The 13,057-nt window shown below is 39.0% G+C and overlaps 1 protein-coding gene across 1 annotated transcript in view; it reads left to right on the top strand.

Moving 5' to 3' along the window:
• Positions 1–272: 272 nt before the first annotated feature.
• ush2a (Usher syndrome 2A (autosomal recessive, mild)) overlaps positions 273–13,057 on the top strand; it is a 169,802-nt gene continuing 157,017 nt past the window's right edge. The window contains exons 1-4 of the mRNA XM_029498572.1: positions 273–743; positions 1,295–1,509; positions 1,715–1,933; positions 5,269–5,437. Of these exons, the coding sequence (XP_029354432.1) occupies positions 273–743; positions 1,295–1,509; positions 1,715–1,933; positions 5,269–5,437 (1,074 nt within the window). The remainder of the gene's footprint in view (positions 744–1,294; positions 1,510–1,714; positions 1,934–5,268; positions 5,438–13,057) is intronic.

Below are 13,057 nucleotides of genomic sequence, written 5' to 3'. Positions count from 1 at the left end.
TCTCTCTTTTCCATCTCCAGATTGTGAAATCCTATCTATCATATGAAGGCTTTGGTTGAGGTTTGTGTGTGTGTGTGTGTGTGTGACTGTGTGAGGGGCAGAGAGCTAAGCTTTGTAGCCTTACCCTAAAAAAAAAAATGCCCCTGTAACCCTGTAACCATGAAGCCATGACAGTCATTACTTATTCAAGTGCTGCTGGAAGGCTACCGAAAGAAATCCAGGTTCTTGGACATCCCTCTGCCTCTTGGAACTTTCCAGAACCCCTGTCCGAGATGGTCCAACAACCTCGGACCACGTTGGACCCCTCGGAGAATCTGTTACCAGGATGTTTGATCAAGGGCCAAAGTTGGACTAAAGAGAAGGAAGGCCAGAAAACGGAGGAAAGAGTGGAGAGAGGAGTTGGGGGACAGAGGATGACAAGAGGAGGGAGAGAAAACTTAGCGAAAAGAGCAATTCAGAAAGATTCAAACAAATGTGGACAAAGTAAGAGAAAAGGACACAGCAATGGGAAGACAAATGTCTCAGAGATTGTGTCAGCCGAAGACACAGAAGGCGGTTTCAAGCAAGGGGAGAAAAGGATGAGAAAAAGAAAGAGCTGTCCTTTCTTTCCGTGGCTGGTTCTCCTGACAGACATGACTAAAGAGAAGATGGCGAAAGAGAAAAACATCAAGGCAACAAGGCAGCATCACATCTGGCTGTCGATCCTCTTCCTCAGCCTGTGCCTAAAACCTGCTTCATCACAGGTAAGGGTGTCTTTGAAGAGTCACTTCTCATTTCTGATCCAAAGGTGATGGGTTGCTAAAAGACAACGCAGTGTGTTCTTTATAACTCTTAAAAAGATGTTTTAACTTGAGACAGTAGAATAAGCACGGGTGTAATGATAGCTCTGCTCTGGTCAAGTGAGCAGTGAGCCATTCATTTCATTATTTACACCTGTGCTTTCACTTTTGTCATGTGTCAAAATGTCTTCTCTAAAGTAAGTGAAATGTTGCACAAGTACATGTGGATATTTTCTCTGCCTCTTTTTTTCCTCTTGCATGGTTATTGATTTTCATAACTACATTTAAAATGTAATGTTTATCTACAGTGTCTGTGATGGTATGGGATTTAGCCACTAAAAGGTTTGTGCCATATCACAGCACCCATCTTATCCCACTTTTATTAGAGCCTCTAAATTGTGAAAATGGCATTATTGAATCTGAATGGTTTAGCAGGGCACCAAAACAAATAAGCAGAAATGTCAAGAAGCTTGTATCAAATAGAATGATCACACGTCAACCTTCCTCTCTTTTAGGGTAATTTCCCACCAATGGAAAACATTTCTGCATTCAAACCCATATCCACCTCTCCACCTCGGTCCACCTGTGGGGTTCCAGAGCGGAGCAGCTACTGTCAGTCACCCTCCGCCCAGACTGACCTACAGAGATGTTACCAGGCCTTCTGCATCCAAGACTGCCCCTACAGAGCCTCCACACCCCCATATGCCCCTTTGCTATTGCATGCACACTGGTAGGTAGATCGAACTCAGAGTTATATTGTTAGGTACTAAAAAAAAAATAAATAAAAAAAAAAAAAAAGTGAATGAGTAAAATAAGTTTGACAACAGCATGATAAATAATATAACAATAATCTTATAAGTTATTTTGGAATTTGGAAATTCATAGTCAATGTTTCTGAAACAAAATATGAACATATTTAAACTTGATTCCACCAGGAGTACCTGTGTAACTGAAGACCGTAATGGCACTCGTCCTGGGACTCAGGCAAAGACTACAACATCTATCCATTCAGAAGGAGCTTTTGTTGGATCTCACAGTTTGCTGTTTCAGCCCGTCCCAGAGGGATGTGTGGTCATGCCCCCGTCACAGAAACTCGGAGTGTTGGGGTCGCTCACCTTGGCACTGTGGATAAAACCAAACTCTCCTGGAGAAATGTAAGTTTAACTTTTCCAACAAGTGCACCATGTTAAAACATTTCGAGTTTTCTTAAGACTGTATTGGACAGTAGAGTAACATCTTGCTATGAAGAAACTGACAGTTCATACTGGATCACAGCTCAGGTACACAAAAAACAACTGAATTTATATTAAAGGCGTGAAAAGGGTTTTTTGCAGTTGGCAGGAAAAGGAAAAGGCAATCAAGCTGAGTGAAAAATCCTGAGGTCACATGTACAGGTATGTCAAAGGTAGTAATGGAAAGGAATGACATGAATGGAAAGACGTGGAGAATAAACCACATCGATTTATGACATGAAATGGAGGCAGAGGAGGAAAAAGAGGATGGTAACCATAGCCTATAAAAGCTAATCTTACCTATATGAAGTATTATACAAAGGAGTGTCTTTTATTTAGTACACATGGGTATTGCAGCTAGAATTAGTTCTTTTTGTCTACTTTATGTGAAAAGATTTGGAGTGGAGTAAGGGAGAATAACAGTAATGCAGGAATAAGAATAGTTTCTTTGAATTTTGTGCTATATACTTGTGTTTCAAAAGTATTAGGCACAGTTACTAGTGTGCAGTATTCTACAGTAATTTAACGTTGTCCAGTGCTGCCTGCAGTAACTTACATTTAGGTAAATTATTCATGATATTTAATATGTATTTTGAACATTGACGGGATATTGAAGCATGAGAAGCAGTTCAGGTCATTTCAGGTCAGTGTCACATCAGGAAATGTTTGCCAACAAGTAGCTCTCATGTCCTACTTAGACGTGTTGTGTGAGTATGTGGTGTTGTAAAGGGATGAGAGCATGCTGGCATGTTCCAGGAGATGGTGCAGTGTTTCGCTGACTCAGATCAGTTTGCAATCACAAACAAATGAACACTCTCACACGCAAAGCACATGCACACACGAAATGAGGGAACTCATTTTGTGTAACTTAAAGTAGTTTGCTTGAGCAGCGCGCTCGCTTTTGAAGCTAAAAACTGGCTAAACATAACTCTGACCTCTCGGTTTGTATTTGCCAGCGTTGTGAAATTTGCTGAATAAAAGTATACCACACTGATTCACCTTTGGGTGATTTTTGCTGGACTCATGATGGAAAGTCTAAAAATAAAAAGAATCAAAACTGATTCTTAACCAGAGTAGGCTGTTCTAACTTTTATTTGTATTTTTTTTTTTACAATTTAGAATTTTATTCAGATTTCTTAGAGACACAAGGTTTTGTAAAACATCTTTCACACCCTCCTAAGACTTTTTTGTTGTTGTTCTTTAGCTGTTTTTTTTTTTTGCCTTTTATTAAGATACCAAAGAGGTGCAATGAAATTTTTCAGGGAGAGAGCGGATGACATACAACAAAGAGCCTAACTAACTACCCTTTTGACGAATGAGTTCAAAACCCACCAAGACATGTTGAGTTATTTGTCTAAATTTATTACACTGTCTTGTAATATCAAGGTTGGTTCCATTAGGACAAACAAGAAAAGTGAAAATGATTCATGTTTTTTTTTTTTAATTAAAGACATTTTTAATTTAGCTGTTATAGGCTATGGAGAGGCGAATTATGTCAAAACGTAAATATTCAGTAGGAGTGAAAAGATAAATGTGACTGAAAGCTTTGCAGTCAGATGTGAAGAAAGACCCCGAGCAGTGTTAGATTGATTGCTCGTGTATTCCAATAATTCATTGGATGCTCAATTGAAATGTTGCGGTCAGTAAAATTTAACTCCAAGAATGGGAACCAGGCAGAGATCAAGTCTCTCCTTTGTATTTCATGCTGTGATTTGTTTGTCAAGTTGTCTGTCTCGGGATTCAGATGACAGACATGTCTTGTTGTCTTTGTCTTCTGAACATGACACCTGTATGGCTGAATGCATCTGAATGGAAGTAATATCTCTCCCTTTCTCTTTCTCTGGTACTGTCACTGGCTATCATTCTTTTGTTGCAGAGACAATCATGGCCACCATCAAAGAATCAGGATGAAAGGAGGTCTCTGTCCTCACCTGTGTCTGCTCACCACTCTCTTTCTGTCCCTCTCACTGTGTTTTCACAACACTCCCCTCATCTGAACAATGAACAGAACCAGCCACCTGTTCATACAAATCATACTTTTACATCATTTCATTACCGCTTTAAATATAGGTTAGATTTAATTTAGGTTGCTTCGATGTATTGAACATTCCTAAATGGACAGGTTGCAGTAAAAGTTACTTTCCATGTTGTCAGAGATAATGAAAAGCCTTACTCATTTTTATGGTTTATATAGAGAATGTAATAGAGATAGACCGATATGGTTTATCTGAAAGCCAATACCGATTATTAGTAGTCAAGGAGGCCGATAACCGATATTTGGAGCTGATATTAATTTGCAGTAAAAGGGAAAATATTGCCGTCAAAGTTTTACATATAATACAATATATAATACAAAATACAATACAAAATAAAAAAACACCAACACTTAACTTCATTTCAATGCCTTTAAGCATATGTTTGCTAAACAGATCTGCAACATGTTAAAGGTTTTTTTTTTTTTTTTTTTTTATCTTAGACAATGGACATCTGTGTTTTAGAATTCTAACAAAATTCTTATAAAGTTAAATGAAAACTTAATAAATAAATTGCTAAACCCTAAAGTTTTCTACAGTAAATATGTTTACAGGTTTCCAAAATTTCAATATAAAATATGTGGAAGAGCCAGGTATTTGTATGCCCGCCATGACACCCAAAAAGCTAACTTTTTTGGCATCATGTGCCACTGAGCAACGTCCATAGGAATGAACGGGCCCCACCTCCAACACTGTATCCGTTTCTCTTTATACATCCATCTTGGAAACATATATCTGCTCTCTGGACCTTCTCCATTCGGCAAAACTCTTTCTCCTCTCTGCCGTGCGTGTGGGCACTGTGCATGCACCGCTTTCACTGCTGATTAGCTGTTAGTCATACAAAAGTAAAGATTTCAGCGTCTTTTTTGCCTCTTCCAACAAGCAGGCACACAAACACACATGCATGTGTAGACATACGTACTTTCTCATGCATGTATCTCTTTATGATTTATAGGGGGTACTGTACTGGGTTCATAAAAGCCATGATTTCCCATAAAATGCTAGTGATGTTGGTTAATATGACACATGCAAGCTGTGCATGTCTGTCTGCACCCAGTGTTGCAGCAAAAACCTAGCAGTCATGTAAAATATTGATATTCTGTGTGTAAATGTCAGAATGAGAGACTGCATGTAGCGGAGTCCACTTTACCTCCCACTTTGAGCTCAAGTATAACTCTTTCTCATTGCCAAGTATTTTGTGTATGTGTGTTTTGTTTCCCTCAGGATGCTGATAGAGAAGAGCTTAGGTGAGCAGCTGCTTTTTGCTGTGACAGTGTCTGAGCAAGCAGTCAACCTTCGGTATGTTCAGTCCAGAAGTCAGGCTACGCTGACTGTCAGCTTCAGAACAGAAGGCCGGATTGCACTTGAGAGGTGGACACATCTTGTTTTGCAGGTAAGAAATCTTGAGTGTAGATCTTCATGGTGGCAAGACAACAGCCTTGTCATTAAGAGGCACATGATGAAAATGTTTATGTGCATCTGAAGGTGTTTTTTTATTTTATTTTATTTTTTTTTAAACCCATTCAGTCATTCTGCCTTACAGACAATCAGATTTGGGTTTGACTGTTGTAATAGTGGTCGGTGCTTCTTCATTCTACGTTTACCTTTTTTCCTTTCTGTCAATGAGAAAGTGGTAATTATGCTGGCAAACAGCTGCCTGGGCACAGCTGCTGGGGCCAGAGGTGCCCACACACACACACACACACACACACACACTCACTCACCAGTTATGTGGTATGGTGATTCAAGGCTGAAAACCCTTGAAATTGTGAATTTTAGGTATTTTCTTGCATTAATATGATGTCTGTTTTTCATAAGCACAAAAATGTATGTTTCTCTTACTTTTCAAATTGTTGGATAGTTTCGAACCTTTTACCTCGAAAGTCAGGATATGGTCAGTGGTTACTATAATTAATATATATATATATATATATATCAGTTGGATTAGTCTTAATGATCCATTGAATTCCAGTTTGTGTGTGTGTCTCTGTGCATGCAGCGTTAGTGTTAAGGCATACTGTATATGGTATGAAGGGTATAATTTTTACAGATTACTTCACTAGACAGTCTTTCTCTTTCAGCATCACAGGATAGCACCAGGGCTACTAAGGGGCATGACATCGTCATCATGTGAAGCTTTATTGCTAGTGCTTGTAAATTAAGTTGCCTGGTTACTTTTTGCCTGTGTAATCTTTGAGCTCAAACTGTGATTAGGCCTGGCATGGATTTTAATAGTCCTGATTGCATTCTGTCTAACCTTTTCTTTTCGTCCCTCTCATTTTTTTCTGCATTTCTTGTGATAGGAGAAGATTCACGTAAATGCCAAAAAACAAAACTGCTCCATGTTCTAATATGCAATTCTACATGATTCGGAATCAGCTCTCCTTTGCTTGAAACGCTAATGGGTTCTTCACACTAAAACCCTTAAATGAAAGTACCATACAGTACACTACACTTTGTCAAAACACAGTTTCTCATTCTTGGATTTCTGTTTGCAGTTAGATGAATTAAATGAGACAGGTGTTAGGTTAGGGTTAGAGTGGGTTGGCATACTTTTCAGCCATGGTAGCTGTTTGCTCCTGCTTTCAATTTTTTTCAATCTAATCACTTTTCTCATATTTGTATATTCAATATAGAGGTAAGCTAATTTCCCAAAGTGCCAAACCATAATATGTTCTTTAAATGTTAATTAATGTAAAGAAAATAAACGAAAAAATCTAAAATAAAATGAAACTCTAGAAAGACTGTTCTTATAATAGTCTTTTCTAAGATTTTATAAATTTATTTGGAATTGTATGGAAATTCACTATTTCACTTTTAAACTTAAATGCAGGGAATAAAACGTAACATCTATCAACTGCAATTTGATTGAAGGTATGATTCACAGCTAGAGGGGCAAGACAGGAATGAGGAAGTGATGCATGTTGATCAGAAGGGCTGGGCGATCCGAAACTATTGCTTCATGGACCTTTTTTATCATATGGCCGACTTCTATAGTGCAATATTGACCTGAATTGAAAAAAATTTGTTCATGTAACCATGTCCATGAATAATGATGCAATCACATGAATTGAGGTAAATCTGTTGGGATTTGTGCGATTCAGATTGAGGATTGCAACCCCATACTTAGAGATTGTTTTGAATTCCTTTAGCCAGATCACCCACCCATATTGACTAAAAAGGGAAATTATTGCTCCTCTGACTTGACAGTTTAAATTACAGACTCGCTGATTGGTATTGTTAAATAGTGTTTGAGCAGTCCACCGTGGTGCTGAATGTAGGGTTTCTCGTGGCTTAGCTGTTAGCGCGCGTGTGTGTATACAACATGTGCGTATACCCTGCAGGGGTAAGGTTTTAATGTGTATCTGTGTACAATATTTATGTGACTTGTATATGTCAATCTAGGCATGAAAAAAAAAAACCCGTAGGCACTTTGCTAAAATTGTGTTGCGTTAGTGTTGCTTGGAGGTGTGTATTGTCTTTCGTTTAATGGTATGGTGATGTGATCTGCTTTGACCATCCAGAAGAATAACATAATCATCCTTGACACTCACAAACCATTCGCACACTCCTATTCTCATGCATGCACACACACTCATTTACTCATTCTCTTAGACACACACACAGACACACACAGTTCAGTGGTAATTTGTAGCAGCCTGTCAGCTGTAATACAGCCATTCCCCTATAGGAGCTGGGTAATTTAGAAATCTTTCCTACACATATAGAGCGTGCGCACACACACACACACACACACACACACCACTCATCTGTCGGTTTGAAAAGATCAAAACACCAAAAAGACGGTCAAAAGGAATACCGGTCTCCAAGTGCCAGGAGCAATTCACACACACTCACACATACACACAAATGCACACAGTGCCAAGAGCAAGGTGCTGTAGGGATGCTGGTGCTCCCTAGGTAGTTGTCTTATCTGATTATGGTAACGATGTAGAGAATAGTGGATGAAAAGGTAGCCTGGGGGAGGGAGAGAGGGACAGAGAAAGAGAAGATGGGGGAAGTGAGGAATGTGACCCAGTGAAGTTGAGTGATAGCTTCGAAGTCTAAGGCTAAAATCGGACTTACCTTTCTTTACGTTTACTAATTAACACTAATCTGAAGCTGTACGTGGTAAAAGAAATGTGCTGATCTGTGTAGAATTAACAGAACCTGGTGAGCCTGGCATTTACACTGTGCTCCCTATTGGTTTACAGTAGTATGTGCTGGCAAAAAAACAACAACGAACTGCACCTGTTGATGTCATCAGGCACTTCATGACTATCAGTGCAAAATTTCAGGTCAAAACTGTGATCAGCCGCCAGACACATACATTTTTCAGTTTAACTGCAGCAATACTGGGATACACTATAAAAACATAATCAAATCATTTAAGTTGTTCATTATTGGGTATAGTGAATTTATTCCTGTCATGAAAGCAGCAGGAGATTATTATTAAACGGACTGCATGGAAATGTAAGCAGTATCCTGGTGGGAAATGCTATTAACCAGCACTAGAAACTCCAGAGACCTGAGCACACTTTACCTGGTGATGTTTTATGGCTTTGAATGTTTTGTATATTAATATAATCTATTAAACCATACCAAAATAAACATATATAACTGATATAATGATGCGTTTAAGTGATAATTTGGGTAATTTGATGGGGTTGTGTGAGGCATTATCCATAATCGGTGTATTCCCTTAAGTTGTGGGCAGGGCCATGTGCTAAGACATGTTTGAGGTACTTAATTTCAAATATTAATTCAATTGTACATTTATTTTGAACTTTTTATATTGGTCTTCATGGACCTTTCCTTTGAACAGCCATGTCTTTACTGTTGAACTGCCATATTCCTATGCTGCTATGCACAAGTGAAGGTGGCCTTGCTCGATCTAGCACAAACATACAATCTGCAGTCTAGCACTGTGTGGTGTGCCTGTGTAATTGGGTTCACATCAAATAACTCTGCTTTAAGATAAGCTCTAATGTGTCATGATATTTTTCTTTGTCTTGTAGCTACTCAACACTGAGTTAAAAGTATTGCCCTCGCGTCAAAGCTTGTTCTGAACCCCTGCTGGAAATTTGGAAAGTCATGTTTTGACTACTTAAGAATGACAAAGGCTTTAATCTTAACTTCAGAATTGGAGAAACTTGTACATGCTTTTATTTCCTTCCATCTTGACAATTGAGACTCGCTGAACACCTATCTGAAACAAAAATCCACCAGCCATAACTAGTTGAGAACACTTCAGCTTGGCTTCTTTCTAATTCTCTACACTGGCTTCCTGTGTATTTGGGGATTGATTTTTAAAATTCATTTTAATTCAATATCATTTAAAACCTTTAAAGCCAGGTTTGCAATGGCAAGGGCAAGGATGAAAACCATATAATACTTTTGTTATCAGGGTCCCTAAACTTTGCAACAACCACAGGTCAGACTTGCAGAATAATTTCCTCATTTAATTTAACTTTTTAAGACATGTTTTTATTTGGTATGTCTTTTGATTTTAAATTAGATTTACGTATGACTTTGACGTGTTTGTGGATGTTTTACTCATTATTCATGAGAAGCACTTTGTTGAGGAAACTTTTTCAAATTCAAACCTTGCCCGTAGTTATGTTATTGTGTTGTGTTTTGTACTTTGTAATGGTTTTTGCATTTTTTTGAAGGTGAAGCAGACAAAAACTGAAGATGCACTGTGAGCGAAATGAGAAGTGTAGAAGTATTTGTCAGGAAAAGAAGAGAAGTGAGATAAATAGTAAGAAGAATAACTTTCTTGGAAGTACTGAGCAATAAAGAGAGGTGGCCAAAAGATGGAAAGAAGAGAAAGTAAGTGAGTTCAAAATTTAAATAGCTTTGGCGTATTATCTTTTGGAGTACCAGTGATTGACTTTGTGCCTGGAGGACCCCCAGAGGGGTCCGTCTGTTAGTGCCTTACCAAATCACCATTATCGGATGTGAAAGTGGCAGGGACAACCAGTCATGCTGATCCCATCATGACCTAGTCTGGCAGTATGAATGTTTAACATTGTGCATACAGACATACTCATAGTCTCTTTCTCTTACTGATACCGCCTTACTCAGACTCCACAAGTACCAGTCCAGTTTAATCTTGATTGAAATACAGCCCTGAACATTGGTCGGTACTGATTTTACCTGCTAATGTGACTGCTCACAAATTGCCTAGTATAAATAAAAATTTCAAATCTCTCCTTAAGTTCTCACTGAAGAACAGACAACGCATGTTGGAAGTGTAATTTTCTGGCAGATAAATCTCAATAATATTTCGTAGTGCAATAAATAATATTATTTTATAACTCATTCAGAGAAGATGAGGTTTAATTTATCCTTATTTGTTTTAAAACTATTAAAAACTGGGCCATGCCTTAAGCACAAAGACACATTAGTGATGAAAGCCTTGTCTCCACGTACACAAAAGAGCACACGCACACACATAGCTGGTCTTTAAGGGGGCTCACACCTGTTGGCGAAGACAGGGACACAGTGAGGTGAATCGAATTGTTAAGAAAAGATGAAAATGGGATGAATGGGTCAGTGTCTGAGAGTAACAGTAAGATAAGGTCAAGTCAAGATTACAAGGACGTGCACACACATCTATCTATGTATTTATTGCAGGGAGTGAACAAGTTGTTCCCATCTAATCTACAATTTGTTCTCTAGACCCTGACAGCTCATCTGCTTCACTACTCTGCTCTTATACAGTTTGACTGCTAAAGCTTCGACTGCATGCCATAATGACCTTAATGAATGTTTTCACGCACAATTACACTGGAGGACTGGCTGTGTGTATGTGTGTATATGGACTGGTGTGATCCTGGCAGAAGGCTGCTATTTTGCACCAACTGATCTGACACCACCACAGTCACTGTTTCTGTCTCTTGCTTTCTTTCTTCAGTAGATACACATGCCTCATCAGCCCACTCTGACAGCGAGGACAATGGTTTCATGTACCTTGGTGCTGACCATAGTTTTGCAAGGATTTGCACTGCTAGAGAACATGAGCATCAGATACATTTACTAAATTGCCTATCGTTAAATCTACGGCTGCATGATCTTGCTTTGGTATTCAATCTACTTGCCTATAAAGATTTTGATATTTCATTTTGAAAGTTCACTTGTTGCTAACCATCCTTCTGTCAATAGCCTGCTGACTGTAGCTAATGGCAGCAGTATTCAATTTATTTTGTAGCATTGGCATATTTTGCGTAGGTCCATTTGAGCAGAACAAGAGCTGCTGTCACATGCCTAGTCTAAGAGTGAAGTTTAGTGTGTCCACTGGATGAGAGACCCCCCCGGTGGCAAGGTGGTTTGGACTAACTACAGAAAATCTTAAGAAATGAAGGATCCATCTGTAGGAGCCTTTGTGGCCCAGGAAAAGAACAGCCCTTTTCTCAGCCTCATTTGAGCAAGCCTTTGAAAGGTTGGATTGTATGAAAATACGCATGATAAGCGTTGGATCACACACTACAGAAATTGTTATTTATATGGCAAAATGTGTTAAGTCATGTGTTTGTGCTTTATGTGTGTGAATTCACTGCGTACATGCTTGTATTTGCTGTTGGTTTGCATATGTGTACAGCAAGTACAGCATATTTGTGTGTCTCTGTATTGTGTGGTTTTGTGCAAGTGTGTGAAGGTGAGGCAAGGTTGTTATGTAGGGGTTAACTGGACACCTCTATGGTAGCCCTCTGCCTGCTGGCACAGGAGGCAAAAGGGCACAAGACTGGCATCAATTACAAAGTGAGAGAGGGAAAGAAAGGTGTATGTATGTGTGATGGTGTTTGAGACTGCCTGCCTTTAGGTTCATTTATGTATTTATTTTGCATGCGCTTTTCAGGCCACTGTGCAGTGTGGTCCACCGTAATAGTGAGAGCAAGGCACCAACACTGGAAGGGTTAGGGCTAACCCACTAGAGGTTTTAGATATGAGAGCAAAAAATGTATGCAGCAAGGGTGCTACAAGGTGCTTTGGATAAAAGGATCCACCAAAGAGCATATGTTATGTTAACCTGCCCTTTGTAGAAATATCTGTACTGAAGTAGAAGTTCCTTGACACAGGTTAAGAGCAACAGATACTACCCAGAATAGTGTATATAATAAAGGACGGAAGAGTTCATATATAAAAGAACACATGTAAATGATCCTGTTTGGTAATCAAGTTTAACCGAGACCCAGATCCTTAAATGTGTCTTCAAGACCAGATCTGCCTGACCGTAGCTGGTTTAGATTTAAGATAGATTTAAGATATAATCCTGACATTTGAAGTGATCCCATTACATCGTTTTACTGTCTCCCCATTTGGCATTTTCTGAATATCTATTTTCAACATGCGTACACATGGAGTGGACTGTAACAGAGATAATGATGCTGTGATCTGATCCACTTATACAGGATTGTACACTGACATTTTTAATAAGGTTTCGAACCACACTACATCCTATCCACATTAAAGAAAAAAAAAAAGCCTCTGTGAATGTCGTTAATAAGCTGTTGTGTTTAAACCAGCAGTTAATGAGCACTCATCTCAGATTGTTACTCTGTCAGTAATTTAGAGCAAAAACCTGAACCAGAAATTGAAATTTCCTTCCATTGTTTACTCCCTCCATGCTTTCTCTCTTCCTTTGCAACGAGTGCCTCTCCTTCCTAATACGTTCTCATGAATGTGTCTCTTTACTTTTTGCTCAGAAAGAAAAAGTCTTAGAGACTTATGGTCTTTATTAAAAGGTTGGTGTGTCACCTTATATATGCCCACCCCCCACCCCCCCTCTCTCTTTTCATCCCTTTATCTTTTCTCTTTGCTTTTTTTCCGGGAGATGATTTTTTTCTTTCTTTCCTTCTCTCTCCCTCTCTACCCCATCTATCTCTCATTCTCTCTCCTTTCATTGTCTCTCCCCTTCCACCTTCTTTGTCCTTCCCTCTTTCCCTCTCATTTTCCTTACACACACTCTCTCTCGCTCTCTCTCTCTCTCTCTCTCTCTCTCTCCCTCTCC

Source organism: Echeneis naucrates, chromosome 3 (assembly GCF_900963305.1).
Source record: "Echeneis naucrates chromosome 3, fEcheNa1.1, whole genome shotgun sequence".
NCBI classification, from domain to species: Eukaryota; Metazoa; Chordata; class Actinopteri; order Carangiformes; family Echeneidae; genus Echeneis; species Echeneis naucrates.
The sequence above is the reverse complement of the archived record's forward strand: the minus strand, read 5'-3'. Positions and strand labels throughout refer to the sequence as shown.